The sequence below is a fragment of the Ornithorhynchus anatinus genome, chromosome 14, assembly GCF_004115215.2.
Source record: "Ornithorhynchus anatinus isolate Pmale09 chromosome 14, mOrnAna1.pri.v4, whole genome shotgun sequence".
In the NCBI taxonomy this organism is placed as follows: domain Eukaryota; kingdom Metazoa; phylum Chordata; class Mammalia; order Monotremata; family Ornithorhynchidae; genus Ornithorhynchus; species Ornithorhynchus anatinus.
In genome coordinates, this window is record NC_041741.1 from 12,118,956 (window position 1) to 12,143,495 (window position 24,540).

The 24,540-nt window shown below is 42.4% G+C and overlaps 1 protein-coding gene across 3 annotated transcripts in view; it reads left to right on the forward strand.

Moving 5' to 3' along the window:
- Positions 1-24,540, forward strand: part of NPAS3 (neuronal PAS domain protein 3) — a 671,384-nt gene that overhangs the window by 213,867 nt on the left and 432,977 nt on the right. For all 3 annotated transcript variants that reach the window (XM_039914095.1, XM_039914093.1, XM_039914094.1), the window contains one exon: positions 5,829-6,073. In XM_039914095.1, coding sequence (XP_039770029.1) covers positions 5,829-6,073 — 245 coding nt within the window. The remainder of the gene's footprint in view (positions 1-5,828; positions 6,074-24,540) is intronic.

The window sequence follows — 24,540 nt, forward strand, 5'->3', positions numbered from 1 at the left end:
AATGCCAAACCTTTGATGAATTTTTGATAGCTGCATTTTTAATGCAGGTCGACCCTCTTCCTTTGAGGCTGCATGCCAGATTAATTGATAAATAGTAGAACTCTGTGGTGCTAGGTTCTCCTAAGCCAAACAAGTCGGAAAATCCATAAAAACCTGCCTGTCTGACTCTTTAGAAGAACTGAAAAAAAAAAAAGAGGTAAAATGTAAAAAGTCCTGACCCGATCCAAAGCGGGCTGATAAGAAGTTTTCAGTTCTCACCTTGTTGCACAAAACAGTCTGTGAGGTAAGTCAGAGTCTTCAGGGTTTGAAATGACTTTCTGGGAAAAGAAAGATACTTTGAGGGGAGCCCTGGCTTTATCAGTCCAGTATGGGGTCATTTGGGCAAGAGAGCGTCACCTTGGATGTCACTTAACTTCCTTGTGCCTCAGTTTCCTTATCTGTAAAATTGATGCTCAGTACCTGTTCTCCCTCCTACTTAGCTTGTAATCCCTATGTGGGCAAGGACTGCGTCCGACCTGATTATCTTGCATCTACCCTGCTGCTTAGTACGTTGTTAGGTATGTAGCACTTAACAAATACCACAGTCTGTTACCACAGATGATGTGCATACACTGCTGTAGTGGGTTCCTGCCTGCATTGGGCATTCACTACTGCAGTGCATTAAATGGTTCCCTTGTGGACTAAGAAAGCCAGAGCTCTTCCCAAAGTGCTCCCTTCTCACCCGTAGAGTCACTGTTACTCCTGGAAAAATTGGGCTTATGATAATACAGAAGTACAGTCATTTCTGCTGTGACACGGTAAGGATGAGGCAAAGACTGGGAAGTGTAGCAGCTTCACTCTTTGACACCGGACGTATGAGCACAACTCTTTATTCCTATACCGCTCTGCATGTGCCATCTTGTGGGTTGTGTTGTACCCAAAGCGGACCCGTGCAGTGCGAAGAATGCTCTCTGATACTTCCACTGTGCATTATCCAGATTGTGTAATGGAAATGTGTTCTAGCAAGACTCTGTACAGTAGTCAAGCGCATGAAGGGCACCTGAGGTTGTTTAGCCAGGTGTTTTCAACTTCCACTGAAGCCTTTTACTAGAGTAATTGGGTCTTGAACAGTGTACATTCTGAGTAAAGAGTTATTGACTATTGACTTCGGTATTTCTGGATCCAGGAATTTTGTACGGTATTTTTCTTTTGGTGATACCTAAAAATGGGATAGGCTCTCACCTGTATGGATTGGTTTGATTAATGAACTTTTAAAAATCCATTGCAGCCCCCTAAACCTAGTTCTGTATGTAAGCTTTTGGAGGGCAGAACTGTCATTTCCTTTCATTGCACTCTTCCAGTGCTTAGTTCGGAGCTTTGTGGACAGGGGGCATGAACCCTCAAGGAAGGAATGAACCCTCAAAACCCAGGAAAAGCACTATTTCCAGCACCACAGAGAACTCACCTAAGACCATGGCACTCTCTGGGTTTTGGGAGGAGTTTGATCTTGTGCGGATACTGTGAGAGGCCAAGAGTCAGGTAGATGGTTGTGCTCTGGAGGCACCCATCTAAGGAAACATGAGATGATCACGAATCATTTTCACAGACTCAGAACCTCATCACAGAAGAACAAAGTTGTGCATCATTCTGCCCAAGGGAAACCCTACACTATATTCATTTGGGTTGGGCCAACCCAGCTGATGTGTCATCCCATCCGAACTGAAGGCAAAATTGGTGTGAACTTAATTCTGATAACCAAAGTACTTTTCATTGGGAATTCCCTGGCATTGGGTTAATGCTTATTTGATGTCATTGTCTCCAGGCTGAGCTGTTAGGTCTCCAGCTCAAAAAGCTTTCTGTCCCTAAGGTCATATTTTATTGCTCTTGCCCTCCAAACCAATCAGTGTGTATTATAAATACATTGCCATCATTCTTCTGGGCCTAATGTTGCAGAATTATGTTGTCCAGGAGCCATGGAAACCTTGCATTATTTAGGTGAGGGCCAAGGAGATTCGTCCAATGGTGTGGCATGTTGACTTCAGAATGGAGCAAAGTAGGACTTTAAAACTGCAAAAAATTGACTGTAAACAAAGACCAGGGCTTAGAACAGTGCTTGGCACATAGTAAATGCTTAATAAATACCATAATTGTCATTATTATGGAGAAGAGGAGACCAAGTGTAAGGACATTGGACTGGGAGTACAGGGATAAATTCCCAGACCCATTCCTCAATGAATGGAAACAGCAAAAATCACTTAGTCTCTCTGGGGATCATGTTCTTTCTCAACCACTCTCCATTCCCCAACTCTGGGCAATGTCATGCTAAGCCGTGTCTACACAAGTTAAGCAAGACCAGGTTTAGAAACTCTCCTGTGCATTTGGCACTACCTCAGGACCAGCACAGGTGTCAGGGTCAGGGAACCTCTATTACCTCTTCCGAATAACTGCATCGGCCATGCATTCTTTGTGCTGTAGGTGGAGGTCACTGGGTCTTTGGACCAGTATAAATCAGGTAGCGATTCAGTGCTGTCCTTGAATATTGGTGGTTGGGGTGATAAGGGAAGGTTCCATTAGAACTTCACAACTCTCCTCCATAAAGACAGTGGAGGCGTGCATTAAAACTGAACATTTGAAAAAAGCTCATTTGTGTAGGTGAAATCTCCCACACAATTCCTCTCCACAATCTCTTCTGCTCCTTTCTGCTTTTTCTATGCACTGTGTCCATAACACTCAAACACTTTAATATTCAGCCTACCATTCATTCATTCAATCGCATTTATTGAGCACTTACTGTGTGCAGAGCACTGTACTAAGCACTGGGAAAGTACAATTTGGCAACAGATAGAGACAGTCGCTACCCAACAGCAGGCTCACAGTCTAGAAGGGGGAGACAGACAACGAAACCAAACCAGTAGATAGGCATCAATAGCATCAAAATAGATAAATAGAATATAGATATATACACATCATTAATAAAATAGGGTAATAAATATGTACAAATATACCTAAGTGCTGTGGGGAGGGGAAGGGGGTAGAGCAGAGGGAGGAGGGAGGGGCAATAGGAAGGGGAGGAGGAGCAGAGGGAAAGGGAGGGCTCAGTCTGGGAAGGCCTCCTGGAGGAGGTGAGCTCTCAGTAGGGCTTTGAAGAGGAGAAGAGAGTTTGGCGGATGTGAGGAGTGAGGGCATTCCAGGTCAGAGGTAGGATGTGGGCCAGGGGTCGACGGCGGGTAGGTGAGAACGAAGCACACTGAGGAGGTTAGCAGCGGAAGAGCGGAGTGTGCGGGGTGGGCTGTAGAAAGAGAGAAGGGAGGTGAGGTAGGAGGGGGCAAGGTGATGGAGAGCTTCAAAGCCAGTAGTGAGTTTTTGCTTCATGTGAAGGTTGATAGGCAACCACCGGAGATTTTGGAGGAGGGGAGTGACATGCCCAGAGTGTTTCTGTAGAAAGATAATCTGGGCAACGGAATGAAGTATAGACTGAAGCAGGGAGAGACAGGAGGATGCGAGATCAGAAAGGTGATCATCAAATCACCACACTTATGTAAATAGCCTTATTTTATTTTCCCTATCTGCAATTTATTTTCTCTCTCTCCTTAGTCTATAAGCTCATGGTGTCCAGGGATTGTGACTACCAACCCCATTGTATCTCCCAAACACTTAGTATAGTGCTCTGCACACAGGAGGCACTTAATACATATGATTAATTGAGGTGTAAAACTTAGGGTTCCCCAATATGTGACTGACTTGCTGTTAAAATACCAGGAAAGCTTTTGATCCAGTAAATTGGCCATCTACCCACAGGTTTTCATAACATTGAAGTATCCAGATCCTGAGACAGTGCTTTATTCCTATTTCCCCTCCTTCATCAAGGTTGAAAAACTTTCCAAAGAGTACATGAAGATTTTCTTTTAGACCAGAGGGTCAAGTTCTCCTGTTCTGCCTCTGGGGTAAAAGTGGGAATTTGGAAGGTTGCTGAGTTAAGCAGATGCCCTAGGTCTGGGTGAATATTTGCACAGAGGGCAAGAATAGAAAATAAACTTTGCTTTCTTTAACGGGTGGTTCCGATGTGCCCAAACTGAGCATTTATGGAATTTATCCAGTGCTGGTCAGTCAAGAGACTGGAAATGAAGCCTCTCCATGTTCTTTTGTGTGGTAATAATAATGCTAATAATTGTGGTGTTTAAGTGCTTACTGTGTGTCAGGCACCTTACTAAGCTTTGAGGTGGATACAAGCAAATCAGGTTGGACACAGTCCCTGTCCCTCATGGGGCTCTCAATATGAATCCCCTTTTTTTTTTTTTTTTTTTTAACAAATGAGGACACTGAGATTCAGAGAAGTGAAGTGATCTGCCAAGGTCACATAGACGAGTGGAGGAGCCAGGATTAAAACCTAGGTCCTTCTGATTCCCAGGCCTATCTGTCCACTAGGAAACCCTGGTGTAAATTAACATACATTTGTGCAACTGGCATACTCTAAAGGACATGACTGAACTGATTTCATTGCACACTGAAAATGCTACACTGAGAATTCCAACATTTCTTGTGATTGGTTCTGGTGGTGGAATACTGGTTGGCAAACATTTTCTTTTTTATTAAAATCCTAATGAAATTGCCTGAGTCCAGTATCTTATTGCAGATTATATAAACCTAGTGTCAATATCCCTACAGCACTTGAGAATTGGGTATTTCATTAATCAAGCAATTTTATTTTTTGAGCACCTTCTTTGTGCAGGGCATTATATTGAGAGTATGGGAGAGTACGGTAGAGTCGGTAGACACCCCTGTCCACAAAATACTGCGCCAGCACAGTTGGGTTTTTTTTGCATCTAAAATGAGACACTTTCAAACTGACAGACTAATGAAAACGTTGTTGTTGTTCTTCAACTCATCCATTTTTGGAGAGTCTCACACTGTAAAAACCTGAATGAGGGCCAAAGCTATACTGTTTGATCTCTTCTCATCTTTCCATTCATTTCTCACGCTTGAACAAAGGAGTGGGGAACAAGAAAGTCATCTATGAAACCTATTGAGAGTTGAAACACAAGTCAGAAAATTGCAGGATTTGATTCTCTTAATTTGCAGCTGCTGGATTATCTGTTAGGGTGATGTTTCATGGGTGTGGATTTAGATCTTCGTTGGGAATCACCTCAGTTGGTCAAAGACAACTCAAATGTCTGTCCTCATCTGGAAGCAGACCTGGAGAAGCAAAAAAAAAAAAATCTGTAAGAATATTTCACCTGTTATCTAGGAGTGAGTTCAAATTTCTGTAAATGGTTTTGCATTTCTTGATTTTGGGAGGCTTATTTCTCTAACCTTAGAATTACTAGATTGACTATGTATGGGACTGCTGCTCCTTAGAGATTTAGTTATAAATCCTCAGAGATGCTCAAAAACATGGCAAGTAATAATTGTCCATTGTTTCAATCACTGGTCTCACACAAACCAGTGAGTCACTTCTGAAGCTTACTCTTTGAATGGGAGATGGTTTGAGAAAGTGGGTTCTGGAATTTGCTTTCCTGGGTATAGGGGTTGCGGGGAGAGAGAGATATCAATCAGTGGCTTCATGGCACCAGCCCACAAGTGACATCTGTGGTGTGCTGACTTTATGCCAAGCACTGGAATAGACACAAGATAATCAAATTGGAGACATCCCTGAACCACATGGGACACACAGTCTTGTTGGGGAATGAGAGCAGGTATTTCATCCCTCTTTTACGGCTGAGGAAACTGAGGTATAGAGAAGTTAAATGACTCTCCCTGGGTCACTCAGCAGGTAGGAAAGCAGGTTGATTCTGTGTAACCGGTGGTGGCCGGGGTATTGACCCCTATTTTCCCTTGTTCTTTGATTGCAGTTTACAAGCTCTGAGAAAGGAGAAGTCCCGAGATGCTGCTCGATCCCGCCGGGGAAAGGAAAATTTTGAGTTCTATGAGTTGGCCAAGCTGCTGCCCCTCCCCGCAGCCATCACCAGCCAGCTTGACAAGGCGTCCATCATTCGCCTTACAATTAGCTACCTGAAAATGAGGGACTTTGCTAATCAGGGGGACCCCCCGTGGAACTTGAGGATGGAAGGCCCCCCGCCCAACACATCAGTGAAAGGTATGAGCTAAGGCGTTGTTCCATCTGCAATGTGGTAGTCTGCAGTAATCTCTAAATTGAAATGTTTACCATCATCCTTTCTTCTTTCCCTGCATATCAAATCCTTTAAAGGGATACAAATGTGGAAATCTGAGGTCTGCATGAGAAAGACACCGTGTGAAGGTGAAATAAACCTCTTCTTCTATTTCTCTTTTATTTTCACAAAGCACCTGTCAGCCTAAATCATCTGTCGCTTTTTAGGGTTGCGGAGAGAGGGAAGTGGAATGAATCGTGTTAGACTGCTCCTTCAGTTTGATTTCTACTTCCTGGAAATGCATTAAAACTGCTCCTTGTGAGCAAAGTGTGGAGACTTTCATAACAGGACAGGACCGATATTCTTGGCTCTAAATATCTGAATGGAGAGAAGGCTGGCAAGTTGATCTGGCATTTTGCATTTGTGATGTAAATTGATAAAAATCAGAAACAGACTTTTGATTTTTCAAGGCCTTGTTTTTGCATCATCAATTGCAGTAACCCAAAGATGGAAAATGCATCAAACAGAGAAATGCCCACAAAATCCTGGCTGCATTTCTCTTTATTTTTTTTTTTTACTTTAATTTGGAAGTCCTGCTTCAGCCTGCCACATAATGATGGCATTTTCCTTCTTTCGCTAATGTTGCTATTAGGTCCTAATAGTTTGTAATGCATTTTGAGTGTGAAATGGCAGCCAGCCTACTGTGATTGCAAACTTTTATGTGTGTATGTGTATATGCATATAGATATATGTGTGTGTCTATACATACATACACATATTTATATTTTATATGTGCATATGCATACATGTTTTGGAATGGGGGTGCATGTATATGTGTACATAAGCATATGTCTAGCCTCATCTGATTCTTTTGGACTATTGATCTTACAGCCCTGAAGGATCATGGCCCGGAGGAGAGAGTTATATTGGGTTTTGTTTGCTTTCCCAGTGAAATTCAACTTCAGTGAAGCAGTGCATGGGGGTGGGGCAGTTCTGGCCTGGAACCTCTAATTGTAGTTGTTAATAGGTTTAGGGATGGAACAGCATCAGTGGAAGCGGCTGAGTTGGCTATCCCGGCTGGAAGAAAACTTAAGAGTGGGGAATGGGTCAGCTTTGTTTTAGGCTTGAGATATAGGAGGAAAAGAGTGCTCATTTGGAATCCTGTCCCTGGAGAACAATCAGTGTTGTGCATATGTCAGAGTATGTATACAGTGAAGAGGCAGGCTGGAGAAAAGGGAAGGATGTGAGCTGGAGTGAAGGGTGTGAGCTGGAGTGAAGTGGGGGAATAAAAGAGGTGTATTATTTCAAAGCTGATTGTCACTGATGAAATCTCGTAGAGAAAGTTGTTGGCTTTGAACCTTGTAGCATAAGACTTTCAGAAATGGACCCAATCAGCTGAGGAGCTACTTATTCTTCAAATGTGCAAGGATGGAATGACCGCTTGACCACTGGATGGGCTCTATTGAGCACCATTCTTCGCTCTTTTCATTGACTGTTTACCTGTGGCCAAGATGCATATTGTTCTAGCACCAGAGCGCCCAGCACAATTGGGAGATGAATCCTCCCTGTTTACTTGCCGCCGTGGGAGATGGGGATAATCCTGTGTAAGGCTGGTCCAGAGAGATCCAATTATTAAAGGTGGCACTCCTAGATGATGGTGGGGCCTCCCCTACAGGTTCAGTCAGAAATAAGTGGATCTCCTGCCATGCTGGAAGCTCTCAGATTGCAGGACTACGTTCTCCACGGTTACAACTTGGAATCAGCAGATCTGATATAGACCTCTAGTCTGTAAGCTCTCTGTGGGCAGGGAATGTATCTACCAACTCTGTTATATTGTAGTCTCCCAAGCACTTAGTACTGTGCTCTGTGCACAGTAAGCACTCAATATTGATTGATCTTCATTTGCAAATTGCCATCCAACAGCATTCTGGGAATTCTTTGACCTTTCTCCTTCACCATAACACACAGTCTCCTAGGTCTTCTGCATTTCGTGACCCAAGTCAATCAGTAATTCTTCCTTGGGACCCATCTATCTCCTGGACCAATCTTCTAGCTTGGCCAGACCCCATCTAAAATATTCTTAGTGCAAAGCGGAGTTGGTCTCTTCCCCATTGGATTAGCCAGGAAAGACTTCAAGCCATCCTTGCAACAAACTCCTGTGCTGCCTATTGCTTGAGTGCTCATTTCTCCGGAACTAACTTATGCAACTGGGGATGGAGAAAATGTCCCCATTTGCATTGGTGGAGTAGGTTATTTCTTGTTCTGGGTGAGATGGGGCTGTTGGCAATGGGAACACATCCTAATGCTTGTGTCCTGAGTTCCCATTCCCTTATCCTCCATCCTTCTCCCTGGATCCATCAGTGGAAATGCTAGCAAGTGGGACTAAGAGCCAGTGAAGAAAGGAAACTGGGCAATGTCAGAGAATTGGCATCCTTGAGGAAACTAAAGTGAGGAAATAGAAGCAAAGAAAAGGTGTACTGTAGGGCTGAGTTGGGAAAGAGGATTGTGATGCTGGAAGCCAAGGATGTTTGCCAAGAGGGGTAGATGGGATGAGGAGAAAGCCCATGAACATGAGGAATGTGGAGTTTTTGATGAAGCCCTCTGAAAAAGAGATGGAAGGATTAGAAGAAAAATAAAATTTAGACAATTAAGTGAAATCCTCTGGAAAATTCAGTCTAGGGTAAAACTTGAATGTGGAAAGCAAATGAAGCATTTATTAGCATGAAATGTGTTTGGTTTCCATTGTATCTGAAGAGACTGATGTGTACCTTACTTAGGAGATTGGTTAGGACATGCAGACAAGACTTTTTCCATTTATAATAATAATAATAATGATGGCATTTGTTAAGCACTTACTATGTGCAAAGCACTGTTCTTAGCGTTGGAGAGGATACAAGGTAATTAGGTTGTCCCACGTGGGGCTTACAATATTAATCCCCATTTTACAGATGAGGAAAACACAGAGAAGTTAAGTGACTTCTCCAAAGTCACACAGCTGACAAGTGGCTGAGTTGGGCATTGAACCCATGACTCTGACTCCCAAGCCCGTGCTCTTTCCACTGAGCCACGCTGCTTCTCTATGTGCAGATGCTGTCTCCAGCTCCTTGCAGTGCTTTCTGATCTGCCTCTTGCTGGAAAGGTTGGTGAGAGCAGCTACCCTCTGGAGTCCCATGCACCAGGCTGGTCCATCTGTTTATGTTGTCTCCCCCAAATCCATTGCTTTTCACAGTGTTTAAGACTACTTGAAAGCTGATTCACTGCTTTCCTGCACTCCCATTTCTGTGCACCATAACTGTGACTGCTTGGGTGATCTGCTTTGGTCCATCCTCCTCCTGTATCACATCCAGCAGGTCTGTGCTTTTGCAAGCACTGTCTCCATCTCAGTGAACTGAATGCATTCCATTCATTCCATTAACCCATTGTCTTACCATTCGATGTTTGCATGGCTTGTGGATAACCTTGATTACTGCTTGAGAAGCCAGATATGCCTTCTGAGGTCTACCCAGATCTCAAATGCCATGTAGAAGATGACCCCAACACAGCCTTCCTATCTATTCCCGCAGACTTTATTTTATTTTCATTTGATTTCATGGGCCTTTGGGTATTTTACTCAACACCTCCATTCTCATCTCTGAATTTGCCCCTTTTAGTTTTTGTATTAGAGCAAAATTACTTTCCTGAGCATATGTAAATGTCCCTCTGGCTTAAAGATGTCTCTTTAAGACCCCCTTCTGTGTCTGTGATGACGGAATAGCTCTTCTCTTCAGTGGGAGTATATTGGCCCATTAGAGATGCATAGAAGGCCTTGGTGGTTTTCATCTGCAAAACCTGGTATCTCTTTCAACCTTGGATTTACACCACCTTTTCCAGCGTATTTCTTTGCTTGCTCTACACTTGGTTACCATGGACTTCCCCTAAATGTATTTATTAGTAACCCTGGATCATTTCCTCTAAAAAGTACAGTTATGATATGAGTGCAAGAGTAAGAGGGTACCATATTAGTCCCTGCATATTTACACTGTAATGCTTTTACTAGTTCCCTGCAAATACAAGTCTGTTACTCATTCCTATCTATCATTTATGAAACACCCCAAAAGAAATGTATTTTCATTTATTGAGGTCTTTCTGCAGCCCTAGAAGATGTTCATATGGATAAACAAGCACCTGCAAATATCCTACAGCATCATATAGAAGGTGGTTCATAATCCTACAATAAAATGATTGGTATTATACTTTGTACCTCCCTAAGCAATCTCCTGAATATACTTAGAGGCATTTGGAAAATTTTATGAAAAGTACTTACACTATGTAGGTAACTTCTTTCTAATGTGATGGGCTGTTCATGGTAATAATTAAGTTTCAAAGCATAAATGTAAATTTGTCCCTGCCTACTCTACAGAAGTTTAATCATTTGAATTTAGTATTTCAGAAAGGTCCTTTCCTCTGCCCTATATTCATCACCGCTTTTCTTAAAAGTCTATAAAGGCTGATGAGTTTGTTTTGTGATGCCCATTGTGTATAGATTATTCCAAGTTGTGCTGGCAGAAAGAACACTCAGGTGACAGTATGTAATATTTCTCCAGTCAATTACTTCATGGAAATGATATGTTGAGCAATTGGATGGTAACAGATAGTTTTCTCCATTATTTTAGAAATATCTGTATTGTTATAATACAGATCAAATCGACAATGAACATTATGCATTATTCAAGGAATGACCAGACGTTCTCGGCAGTGTTTCAGCTAAATAACTGATGATTGTAACCTTTAAAGAAATCTCATTGTGGTGACTGTTGGTAAATCACTTCGCCATTCATAGTAATCTTTATTTAGAGGCTATCTAGAACCCATTATATCTTTTATTAATCTTAAAAGCAATAGCCGCTGATTTGACATTTGCTAAAACTAGATAAATTTTCTGTGCTTCTAATATAGCAGGCTTCAGTCAATTTCTGGAGCGTGTTGCTGGAGACATTGTTACCAGGGGAATATTAACCACTGTAAGCAGATATTTTTGTTTCCATTCCAATATTGCGATTTTAAAGGGATGCCGTGCCTAGCCGTATGCTAGGTGATAGTGCTAAAATTATCCAAAAATGTAGGCAGTGTGGAAGGAAAATCAAAGATTTTGTAAGATCCATTAGGCATTAGAAATAATTGGAGAGCATATTTTGGGCAAAAACTGGCTTTCTGCATTTAACTTTCAAGGAATGGCAGGCTTTTTCCAGTAGCATCTGCTGTTAGCAGGCATGTCACTCTGTCTGATTTTTGCCGGGTTGTGAGTGGTGGAATATGATTGGGAGGAGGAACCTTTGGAAATAACCTTGAAAAGTGCACCTACAGCCTTTAGCCAATGACAGACGCTTTGCCTGTGGTCAGATTCATAATTTGTTTCCCGGGAGGTCAAATGCAGAACCTACTCCAAAGGCTTTGGTAGGCCCAAATCTGAAGCTTGTCCTGTCAACCTGGAACAGCACTGTCCAGGCAAACCTACGTTTCAGCTAAAGGACAGAATCCCAGAGGGCTTTCAGTGTGTTGGCTCAATGTCTCCCATATTATTTTGTAAAAATGCCTTGGATCACAGGGGAAACCAGAGACCAGGCCAATTCCCTGGCTGGTATTTTACGCTACGTCAACTTGTGTTTACTTTCATCAAGAGAAATACTTCTGTTTATAGCATCCGGTGGGGTGTTCCGTTGCGTCCTGCGAATGTAAAAAATGATGAGCTGGGAACTTTTTAGATCTGACACCATGCTGGTCTATCTTATAATATGTTATGAGGCAGTCACAGCTCGGTAATGTGAGATGCCCTGCCTTGGGGTAGGGCAAATAGAGCATTTGTTCAAACCAGACTCTAGACAGTGCATCTTTGGGCTGCTGATTTAGGCCCATTCTTATGATTTTCTCACAGTCCCAACACCTTCCTATCAGTGGGGCAATAGACAGAGCAGATCCCAAATGGAAATTGATAACCATTGTCCAAAGCCAGACCGAAAATTCACCTTTTGGTTATTTGGGTAATAAGTGCTAATTTTCAGGAGCATAGGAGAGTATAAATGATTCCAGGAAGGGCTTTTTAAAAATGATCTGCTTTTTCCTCTTCCGTCATTTGACTGAAGTTAGGTTTTTGAAAAAGAGTTGAGTTGGAAAGCCTAGCCCTTTCATTATTCAGTCCCCAACGAAAAGAGTGATTTGGGGCACTGGAGAGCATCCACTTGATTCCATCAGTACTTTTTCCATCTGCCATGGCGGATTTCCCCCACTGGCTATGGGAACTCCAGGAACGCTGTATGACACAGATCAATCAGTTAATCGATAATATTTTTTGAGTGCACCTCCCTGTTTGGCCTCCATGAAAGCTTCCTTGTTTCTAGGAAAGTTACCAATCAAACAAATCAGAATATGAGTAGGAATTTGGCTAGCTTTGCTCTGAACTATCATTACTTTCTCTAGAGTTGGTATCACTGAGTTCTAAAATACAACCACAGAGACCTACATCCAAGGACATATCCCTAGCCACAGAAATCAGATTAGGGATAAAGTAATCAGGCAGCAATCTGAAAGAGTTCATTTACTCACCCTCTCCCTGCGATCCTGTTTTTGTGCAGCTTTCTTGGAAACCGGGTGGATGGGGCTAGATTTGAGTTTATGTACTGTAGGTAGGTGCCAGATTATCGCTGAAGAGTTGGGAGTTGTAGAAGAGTGCAGAAATGAGTTAGAGGGATGAATGTGGCATCTGAATGTTAGTTGATCTTGGAAAAAACAGAATCGAGGCAGTTGAGTTGGGCTTTTATTTGGGGAATTTAGCAATGTTGATTACATGGAACTAGAACCTGACCAGGATAATAAAAATGGGACGAAGAGTGAGAATACACTTGACAGAAGCTGAGAAGCAGCGTGGCTTAGTGGAAAGAGCCTGGGCTTGGGAGTCAGAGGTCATGGATTCTAATCTCGACTCTGCCACTTGTCTGCTGTGGGATCTTGGGCAAGTCACTTAACTTCTCCATGCCTCAGTTACCTCATCTGAAAATGGGAATTAAGACCGCGAGCCCCTCGAGGGGCAATCTGATTACCTTATGTCTACCCCAGTGTTTAGAACAGTGCTCTGCACACAGTAAGCGCTTAAGAATATGTAACTAATCAATGGTATTTGAATGCCTCCTCTATTAAGGACTTGGACTGGTAACCAAAAGAAGTTCTACATTCCCTACCCTCAAAGAGCTTACCATCCAAAGGAGAAGAGGTGCAGACAATTTTTTTTTTTTTTTACAAATAGTGGGAGTCAAGGGAAGATGAAATAGATGAATAAGGGCAAATAAATTGTGTACATAACAATCCCAATACTAGTCACTTAACCTCAACTCTGCCCCAAGAGATACCAACGTCCTGTTTTTCTCCAGAGCCCCGCTTGTTGCACCCTGCACATTCACAGAGGCTTTGTAGGGTTCTCTGAAAAAACAGATCAGTTGCATTCTCATCTTCCTGGTGCAGTTGGCTAAACGTCCCCTTCCGTTTGCTAGCCAGGGTGCAAGCCCCATCAATCCGAGTCAGAAAACCCCACAGCCCATTTTGAGCAGGTGTGACACCGCAAAAGCCTTTTTTTTTCCAAGCTTCTGAATTTCATTGAGTTGGTTTGTTCCCAGCTGCCCAGATGGAGAGTCGCCAAGCTGGTTGTGCAGATTATTATCGGATGCTTAGTTGTAGCACAAAGGCACACATGTGTACGGTTGAGTAGAGAAATCCAGTAGGTATGAAAGGTGGTTTTTAAATGAACAAAAACATCCCATAATTGTATGTGCTCTCCCAAGGCCTTAAACCGTGTTTATTTTTCTTGTGGACAAACATTTGCGGTGGATAAGCATTTTGAACGTTTAAATCCTCAGCCTTTGTGACCTTTCTTTTAGGAAGGGGAGTGAGCACCACATAGGCTCGATCCTTTGGAAGAATCTTTTTGGTAAAAATGGAATAAGCCAAAGCTTGCATTCATCAGCATAGGATGAACAGCACTCTCGAGCAATGCAAAGCATTAACTGTGGATTGCTCATATATAGACTTGTGGAATTGTGGGTTAGATTAGGCTCTCACGGGGATTAGCAGAAATCGGTTCTGTGGGAATGAACCTGTTAAGGTGGCAGGGCAGGAAAGCAACCTTGGCCTTCAGGGGCTCATGAGGTTGAGGCAGGAGAGGGAGGTGGAAGCTGAAGGAGATAAGGTCATAGGAATGATTGCAGATTCCGGAAATGCTACAGCCTCGCTCTACCCCTCAAACGCGCCACCGGGACTGTAAACTCCTAGAGTGCAGGGATTGTGTCTACCAACTCCCAACTCTGTTGTATTGTAATCTCCCAAGCGCTTAGTACAGTGGTGTGCACACAGTAAGTGCTCACTGCCATTTACTGATTGGTGGATTCAGTCCTATCCCTGTGCTGACAGGCTCCATCAAACCTATCAAAGTGGATAAATCCTATTCCAAGAGAATGGTGATGTGGGTCCAGGCTGGCCCTGCCCAGGCCCAGCAGATTTCTGTGGCCCTCTCCCCCCAGCCTCGTTGTCCAGTCCTGGCACATACACTTCTTTCTGTCTGGGGCTTTGTCCCTTCATGCTGGGTCCAGTGGCACCATCTTCATGCAGGCCTGGGGAAACCCCTTCCCTGCTGGTATGAGAGCTGTATCTCCGCAGTCCCAGCCCTTCGGATTGGGCTGGTTGGTCCCAGCAGGCCCAGAACAATCACTGCAATCTCTGAGTTAGAAGAAGAAGAAGAAGAATGTGTCAAGCACTGGCGTAGATAATAATAGTAATAGTAATGGTATTTGTTAAGCACTTACTGTGTGCCAGGCACTGTAGTAAGTGCTGGGGTGGATACAAGCAAATTGAATTGGACATAGTCCCTGTCCCATGTGGGGCTCACATTCTCAATCCCCAGATGAGGTAACAAGCACAGAGAAGTGAAGTGACTTGCCCAGGGTCACACAGCAGACAAGTGGCGGAGCTGGGATTAGAACTCATGACCTTCTGACTCCCAGGCCCGAGCTCCATCCACTACATCATGCCGCTTAGAAGTTAATCAGATTGGACACAGTTCCTGCCCCACATGGGGCTCACATTCTTAATCCCCATTTTACAGATGAAGTACCCAAGGCTCAAGAAGTTAAGTGACTTGTCCAAGGTCACACAGCAGACATGTGGCAGAGCCGGGATTAGAAGGCAGATTCGTCTGACTCCCAGGCCTGTGCTGTATCTGCTAAACCACGCTGCTTTCTCTACTGAGGAGTTAGCTGGGAGTGGGGCCCTGGCCCAGGGGGAACCCCCAGACCCTGCAGCAGTCATAGCATTTTTCAATTCCCAAAGCCCGAACAAACAGATACAGTTCATTTGTCAATCCTTAAAATCTTGAATTTGGGATGAAGCGGTGGCACCTACCCTGGCTGCACTTTGGCGGCACACTCAAAGGGTGGCCAATGCACTGAGGAGACAAAGTCCTGGCTCAGTCACTGGGGAAGCATCAAATTGATTCAACCGCAGTCATGGAATGTCTCACTAGAGCCCTGAGGGTGTACGGTGGGGAGTGGGGGAGGGGCAAAAGGGTAGTTCTCTGTGATTAATGATCACACAAAGGAAGGAAATAGATTTGCGGATTCCTGTGTGAATGCAGTTTCTTGGGTCTGTGGCTCAGGGTTTGAGCAGAACAGCTGTTCTGTAAAACGTGGCTTTCTACTAGCAAAATTTCTACTGCTGGAAAAATGGCAGCTTGCCAGCATTACTGCCCAGACCAACCCTTCACCAAAAGAAAAAAAAAATCTTTTGTCAACGATGCTAATAATTTGAACGGTTCAGGGGAGGGAGGGCCACGCTGTCTCTGCAGATGTGCATTTATGATGCTATTTTTAAGCAGAATAGCATGAAAGAATAAATTGATACAAATCGTAAGTTGATCATTCGTTTTAAACATTTGGCTTCCACTCCTACTAAAATTTCATTTTGTTCAAAGGAAACACAGCCAGCCTTGAAATGGGGTGAGGCAGGATGTGGCAACGAGATGAAATTCTCCCGTTTTCTGCCCTACATTGCCTGCTCAAAAATAAAGAGCTTTGGGGTATTATTTTTTCCCCCGAGGAGATAAGTGCCAGTTTGCTGATCCCTCACAGAAGAACCTTGCTATTCTTCAGCGTTTGAAGGAAATAAGCTCTTAACGAGCCTGCATTTTCGTTGTTTTTCCAGCAGTCCATTCTCCGAGAATGAGCTTAAATGCAGAAGGAAATGCCAGAAGCATGAACACAATGAAAAGCAAATTAATACATTCTAATTCTCTGCAGTTCAGAAGCATGGGGGGCAGTCTTGGCTCTCTCCAGGTATCGCTGAGGCACAGGCAAAGGGCTCCTGGATTGGTTTTACCTTAGTCCCCTTAATCCCTGAACCTATGTTACAGATTAGACCCTGGCTAGTAGATGCATTGAGGAAACCCCAGTGATGAAAACAAGACAACCATCTAAGCACATAAAAAGATCCATAGGTCCCGAGCCTCTGAGAAGGACTCTCAGGGGGAACCACAGATCCTATAGGACTCTCAGTAAATACTTATTGATGCTAATAGGTCAAGCCATGATGGAATCCAAGTCCACTCCTCCAAGAGACCAAGCCACTAAGTATCCTCATAGTCCAACATGAGCCTCTGAAATGGCAACTGCATTGACCAGTGGGAATCTCAGGGTCCCCCCGGTGCTTTTCCCTGATGAAAAATATAGTCTGAGAATTCACATCATTTCTTTATTATTGAACCTGTGCCAAGAGTAAATATGTGTCAGAGAATTGGAATAACATTTTAAATCCTTCTGGCAGTCAAGAACCAGACTTGAGGATCATCCGTAGTGAGTAACAGGAGATTCAGAGAGGGACCAGTTAATACCGACTGTCTTCAGGGCCACTTTCAAAAAACGATGGGTGGCTTCTTGCTTGGTAGTTCCAACACAATGCTTCCAGGTCCCATCCAGGTGTTAGAGGGTTCTGGCATGGAGAGGTTCGAGTAACGCTGAACTAGAAATATTTGTGCTTCACTCGGGATCCAGTCATGGGGCTCACAGTCTGAGGAGGGAAAACAGATACTTCATCCCCATTTTACATATGAAAAAATGGAAGCACAAAGTAATTTGCCCAAGATCATACAGTAAGCAAGTGGCGGAACCGGGATTAGAACCCAGTTCTCCTGGCTCCCAGGCTGCTGCTCTAATCACCATTGCTTCAGGTCATATGTTGGACAAACCTGTGGGCCCAGTCAAGAAGATGACAGTTTTCCATCCCTACCAGGTTGTTGAAGAATCTTGGATGATAGAAGCAGTGTGGCTTAGTGGAAAGAATATGGACTTGGGAGTCAGAGGACGAGGGTTCTAATCCCAGCTCCTCCACTTGTCAGTTGTGTGCCTTTGGGCAAGTCACTTAACTTCTTTGTGCCTCAATTAGCTCATCTATAAAAGGGGATTAAGACTGTGAGCCCCACGTGGGACAACCTGATAACCTTGTATCTACCTCAGCATTTAGAACTGTGCTTGGCACATAGTGCTTAACAAATACCATTATTATTTTTATCATTATTATTATTTTCATTTCTCCTCCCAGTTGATTGGGTGTTGTGGAGCTGTGCATACTCATTTTTGAAAAAGATTTGTAGAGAAATGTATGCTTTACTTTAATAGTAAATTATGACTACTGGATTAATGATGGAATGATTATTTGTAGTTTTTATTTTCCAATTAATGTCACCTTGTCTCATTTGGGGTAAAAGGGCATGGCTGTGGAATGGCACCAGTTCACAGAGCTCCTGAAGTCCACCAGTGACTTGGGACTCACAGTGGTATGGCTCACAGCGGTATAAATTGATTTCAAGGAAATAGACTGTTAAAAACTGAACTGCCCTTAGCATTATCATAGATATAGCAAATTGGAAATCTTTGCAGGAAAAGCACCTGATTATGAAATATATGTAATTCCACTAAGTGTCTGGGGAAGAAAGGGTATCTGATTAAATTCTCCAACAGCTTAACAGGGAGAGAAAGTTGTCCTGCATTTTAGGTGGCTAAATGATTTCATTTTAATGCCATCGTTTAGTTTCATACTGATCATTTATACTGACAAAAAGGAAGAAAAGAAAACACGGAGCCTGTCATCAATCATTCATTTAATCAAGTAGCAAAAGTAGATAAATAAACATACTGAGTTAATTATTCTCCTGTATATAGTGATTGACAATAATGTTAATTTAGTCCTATTTTTAACCCTTTTATATCCAGCTTGAGAGGGATGCTCAGTGGAAGGAGAAATAGGAAATCTAGGGCAACCATCCAGATATAATAATTTTTCAACTGAAGAGTCAGGGAGATACAAAACCATTGCTTCACACCCGATGGATAGTTTGATCCCTCCCTCCCCTTTTCACTCTCCAATTTCTTCCTCGTCCATGCCCTCTTTTACTCTCTCCCTTCCAAATGGAGCTCTAAACAAATTCCACTATATGCAGTCTCCTCCATCGTGCCCTTCCCTTCATGATTTTCTCTGGGTGATTCAGCTAAGATCATTAATTTTCTGCCAAAGTGAGCATCTCTTTTACCAACAGGTTTTGCCTCCAGTTATAAATGAACTGGTGGGGTAGGTTTTGGTAAAGGATCCTGAAATTCACATCTAGCTTATCTTCCTTGGCTCCAGGCTCTTAAGAGATTCCCCCAGCTGAAAAGTCCAGAGTGATTAGAATAATTTTTATTTTTTCCCTCTGAAACAACCACATTTCCTGGGGAGCGGCTGGAACGTCCTCTTTAACACTTCTCTAGTGGCCTATTCAAATTGACATTTTTATCAACACGTCACTAAGCTCGAAACACAATCAACAGGTTTATAAATGTGAATGTAGGTTAAATTTTTTCTTGAAGTTTATTCTGAATGGATTGGAGATGCCTGGAAAATTTGCACCTCTCAATACTGTGAAAGGTCATCCTAAGGAGGGGCTTTTGCAGATTCCCCTTGTTCTGCAAGGTGCACAATAAGAGTTTTGGTAATTTTGTTTTTCCTTTCTCAGGTTATAGTGCTGAGTGGGTACTAATAGCCCACTGGTTGATCTCCCTTATCCTTTTCAAGACTGCAAATTCACTGTGGTCAGGTAACATGTCTACTGACTCTGTTATGTTGTACTCTCCCAAACGCTTAGTTCAGAACTCTGCGTATAGTAAGCTCTTGATATCTATGACTGATAGATTAACTGTGCTCTGGCTAAAATTCAAAATCAAGCAAAATGGTGGGACAGAAAGCTTCTTGAAGGTAGCGATTGTGGTTTTTACTTCCATCAGACTCTCCTAGAACAGAGGGCTTTGCATAAACTAGGAGTTTGATGGAAGCACAGGACAATCTTCGTCATTCTTCCAGAACAGGCCTAGAGTTCTCTAGAGCTCACTAGGGCTACTCTCCCCATCTAGAAGGTTAGTTCCTTGTGGGCAGGGTCCATGTCTACCAACGCTGATATACTGATGACTCTCCCAACCCTTTGTACAGTACTCTGCACATAGTAAACGTCCAATAGATACATTACTTGATTATATAGATTGCTCACTCTCTAGAGCTCTGTGGAGCCTTCACTCTCCAGAGCTGTACCTGCAGTTCCATGACTAGCTATTTCAAACAGCCTTAGTTCAACTTTCTAATAATGGCTACACATAAATCTGCTGTTTTTCTCACTGAGCACAGACCCCTAGCTTTACTCTGGAGGACAGATTCTACCACAGCAGAACTAATAATTAAGTGTTTCTTGGAAATGCTGATGAACAGTTGCAGGGAATGTCTCTATCTGTTGTTGAATTGTACATTCCAAGTGCTTAGTACAGTGCTCTGCACATAGTAAGTACTCAGTAAATACTATTGAATGAATGAACAGCTGGGCAAACCCTATCAATTTTGCAGGTATGGTCAATTTCAAGGAAGCCGGTTCATTGTTGATAAAAGGTTAGCTGTGAAGCAGCATGGCCTAGTGGAAAGAGTACAGGCTCAGAAGGCAGAGCATCTAATCCTGTCTTCACCACTGGCCTGCTATGTGACTTTGTGCAAAAATAATTGTTATTTGTTAAGCACTTACTGCCAGGCACTGTACTCAGCACTAGGTGGATACAAGCAAATTGTGTTGGACACAGTCCCTGTCCCACATGGGGCTCGCTGTCTTAATCCTCTGTTTACAGATGAGGTCACTGAGGCACAGAGAAGTGAAGTGATTTGCTCAAGGTCACACAGCAGGAGCTGGGATTAGGACCCAGGATCTTCTGACTCCCAGGCCTGTGCTCTATCTGCTAGGCCAAGATGCTTCCTGTACTCTTCTGCCTCCATTTCCTCATCTGTAAAATGGAGATTCAATACATGTTCACCCTCCTACTTAGACTGCAAGCTTTTTTTTTATGATATTTATTAAGTACTTACTATGTGACAAGCCCTGTACTAAGCACTGGGGTAGATACAAGATAAGCAGTTTGGACACAGTTCCTGTCCCCCAACCAAGTGCTTAGGGCATTGCCTGGCACATAGTACACACTTAAATACCATAAAAAATCTGATCATTTTGAATGTACTCCGGCGCTTAGCACAACACTTAGCATAGTGCTTGAAATATAATGCTTAGCAAAACCACAATTATTAGTGTTCTCATTTATTATATAAATCTCAAACTTATGTATTTCCAGGGACTGTCTTAAAGCATAATGGATAATAACTCACTGGGGGACATTTTTGAGGTAACCTCTTCTTTCCATCTGCACTGTGGAAGGGAGGGCGTTTTTTGAGGCCTTCAACCTGGGGCTTGTTGCACAGCTGCCCACTCACCTCCCCTTCTGTGTGTCTTCTTGAGTGGCACGGCTGCCATGGTGAAGAAGTGGGTGGAGAGGATGTTGCCAACCCAGAAACCAAGGCAAGCATGGCTGTGCTTCCTTCTCCGAACGTCACTCTTTCTTCCACTTCCTGCCCCTCTAGACTGTAAGGTCAATGTGGACAGGGAATGTGTCTGCTATATTGTACTTTCCCAAGCATTTAGTACAGTGCTCTGCATACAGTAAGCACTCAAATACTATTGACTGAAGGGCACTACGAAGCAAATTCTACATCTAATCTTGACTGTTCAGACTTGCATTCCAGAGTCACTGTGCCAGAGACTCCCTCTGGACTTGGGTAGGTTCCATAAATGGTCCTTGGCCGTGTCATCTGTCAAATAAGGATGATCATCCCTTTGCCCTATGTGCCTCCCAAAGCACTAAGAGAGTAAAGCAGAAAATGTCCTACAGTGTTCCCGAGTTCATCACATACAGGTTAATTCCAGGTTAACAGCTCCACTCTGAATTTTAGCCTCAGTTGACTACTAAGTTTTCAGCTTTCAGAAGTGATCAATTATTGCTTTGTTTTTAAAAGTCAATTACTCTAATTAAACTGAAGCTTTAGAATAATATACTGGTTTGTTGACTTTGCCAGTGGATCTTAGCCCCCTGTTTCATGCACAGAAACCCTTTAGATTGTTGACTTTTCCAAAAGGTGAAACCCACTTAATTTTGGTAAGTGAAAATGTCCAATCCGTGAAAACAATTCATACGTTTGTGTGTCTTGTTAAAACTTACTGGATACAAGTCAAAGATGGGTTGCGTGAGTTGAGTTGACCATATGGTTTTATTACTGGGAAAGAGCTTGACTTATTTGTTTTATGATACTTGCTAAGCACTTATTATACGTCAAACACTGTTCTAAACGCTGGATTAGGTACAAGTTAATTAGGTTGGGCACAGTCCCTGTCCTACATGGGGCTCACAGTCCTAAGTAGGAGGGAGAACAGGTATTGAATCCCCATTTTGCAGTGTGGAAACTGAGGCACAGAGAAGTTAAGTGTCTTGCCCAAAGTCACACAGGAAGAAATTGGTAGAGCAATTGGCGGAGCTGGGATTAGAACCCAAGTCCTCAGACTCCCAGGCATTTGCTTTTCCACTAGGCCATGCTGCTTCTCAATAGCCTAGCAACTATTATTCTTACATGTATTCACGTTTTAAAGATAAGCCTTCTTTTCTATCAGCATAAAGCCTGCCATCTTGTTATTTTAACTACATCTCCAGTGTTGACTTTGACACATTCACTGGTGTCAGTAAAACACCATGCTGCCATTCAATCAGTAATGGGGCCCTATTTTCCCAATTCTTTGGGTCTCCTCAACCCACATTGTTAGAATCCATTTCCAAAATATTTGAATGATATTTCTCTTGTCTTTGAGTGGGTATCTTATGTACTCAAGGCATACCTAAGTAGTAGTAGCACATTCTTGGCTGAATAATGATGTATGTGGAATGTTCCTTTTTTTTTTTTTTGCCTTATAAATGGATAGCAATTTACACAGCTGTGGATGTGGGGATGTTTCAATCCCAGACCATGTTGTAAGAAAAATTGAATGACAGTGAGCAAAACAGCAGTAATTATAAAACTAATTACTAAATGCTGATGATGCCCATAGGCTTTGCATAACTAAAATTAGAAAAGGAAATTGCTTTCGGCTTCAGAGAAGCAACATGCTAGTTATTTCACTGTTTCAGTCAAAATGGAGGGCAGTGCATAAAGTTCAATCAGGAAAATGTGAACATATATCTATATTTGCATATACATATTTTTCTGTATTGAAATTTTTCAAGTTACTCATCTTTTCTTTTTCTCATGAACACTGATGTTAATATATTATAAGGTCTGCCAATTTATTTGGATAACTTGGCTTAGAGATTAGGGATGTTTGCGTATATTAGATGCAGAGTATATGTTTACATGCTCTATTTTTTCACTTGCTATGTAAGGTTTAATAAAAACATTAGTTTGAAAGTACCTATGGTGAATTCATACACGTGTATATATGTGTGTGCAGGAGTATGTGTTTCTCTATATGCTTATATGGATAAGGGGCAAAGTGTGTAAATATCAACTCTTACAGGTTGGAAGCTTATGATTGTAACAAGCTTCTTAAGTGAAATATGAAATAAAATAAAACACTGATTAGCTCCTTACATGAACTAGTCTATTAGGGAAGCCAAAAGGCAGAAAAATATGAGTGCCTTTGTTTTTAGCTTCATTCAGTTAATTCCTATCAAATTAGTGAGATCTTATGAGTGCACCCCACCCTATTTTAGAAATAACAGTTAGAGCCAAACTTCATAGTGTTTACATAAGTAGTGGGTGATAATGGAGAGTTGGGAAAAAGAAAATGTGTATGTGTGGGTGGTGGGGGCGGGTGGTGGCAGGGGAAGAGAGGGGAGGGTTAAGACTTGTATAAGGCAAAAATTAAGGTATTCATTTCTGCCAAAATATTTCTTATATTTCCTTGAGACGCTCTGGTATTGTGGGTTACGCCATTATAAATTCTGCTATATAGTCACACATGCATGTACAGTGCAAGGTTATTTTGAAAGAAATATCAATTTTAATGGGTAGTTTTAGACGAAGGAGTAATGAGAATAGTAGAATTAATCAGTATTGATACAGAGCAGAAATGGAAGGTACATTTTTAAAGTACAGAAGACTGAAAACCTTAAATATATTTAGTTTTATTTAATTTTCTGCTGTATGTTGAGTATTTTGAAAGCCTTAAGAAATTAAAATGACAAAAGATTATGCCATCAGTAGACATGTATTATTGAAATGAAACTCTGAGTGTAATTGAATCAAGGCTGTAATGAAATTCTTCTTGTAACTTTTACCTAGTGGGGGCAGTGTGATGAGTTAGTTCTGCCCATTTGTGTTAGTGAATTTAGTAATTAGTTCTTTTTCAGAGGCAAATGGTCTAATAATGGAGGGATAAATCACAGAATGACATATAAAATGAATATGGCAAGTCTTGCTTCATGGGTAATGTCTGGTCATTTAGTCAGCTGTAACTAATATGTACCCAAATAAGGGTGCACATCTTAACCTTTTTCAAGTTAACCTAAGTACCAGGAGTTGGGACAGATCAAACCTATTCCCAGCAGTCCTTTTGGCCCTAAGTTATTTTGTCAACCATGATAATGTGACCATTTCCTGAGCTTAAAAGAAATCAGAATGGATGTAAGGGATATTGGGAGATGTTCAGAGGCTAGACAGGATCCTGAGATTGCTTTCTCTCCCAGTTCTATAGGGAGCATTTAAAGAAGGTGGAACAACTGGGACAGCTTGATAAAAAGAGGTAGGAGTGAGGCATTCTTGGTGAACCATACAGAATGCTGGCAGGTGGCAACAGAATGTGTCTGGATTATCCAGGGGTGGCAATGGAATGTGTCTGGATTACTCCAGGCTTTGGAAAACACTATGTCATTTGGTTACAAAAACATCTCCCTCCATGAGGCCTAAGAGTTGAGTGCTGCTCAAGCTGTTTTGTCCCACACCCTGTTGAAAGCAATGCAAGCCTCCCATCGTATCATTATAAAACAATGCAACCCTCCCATCG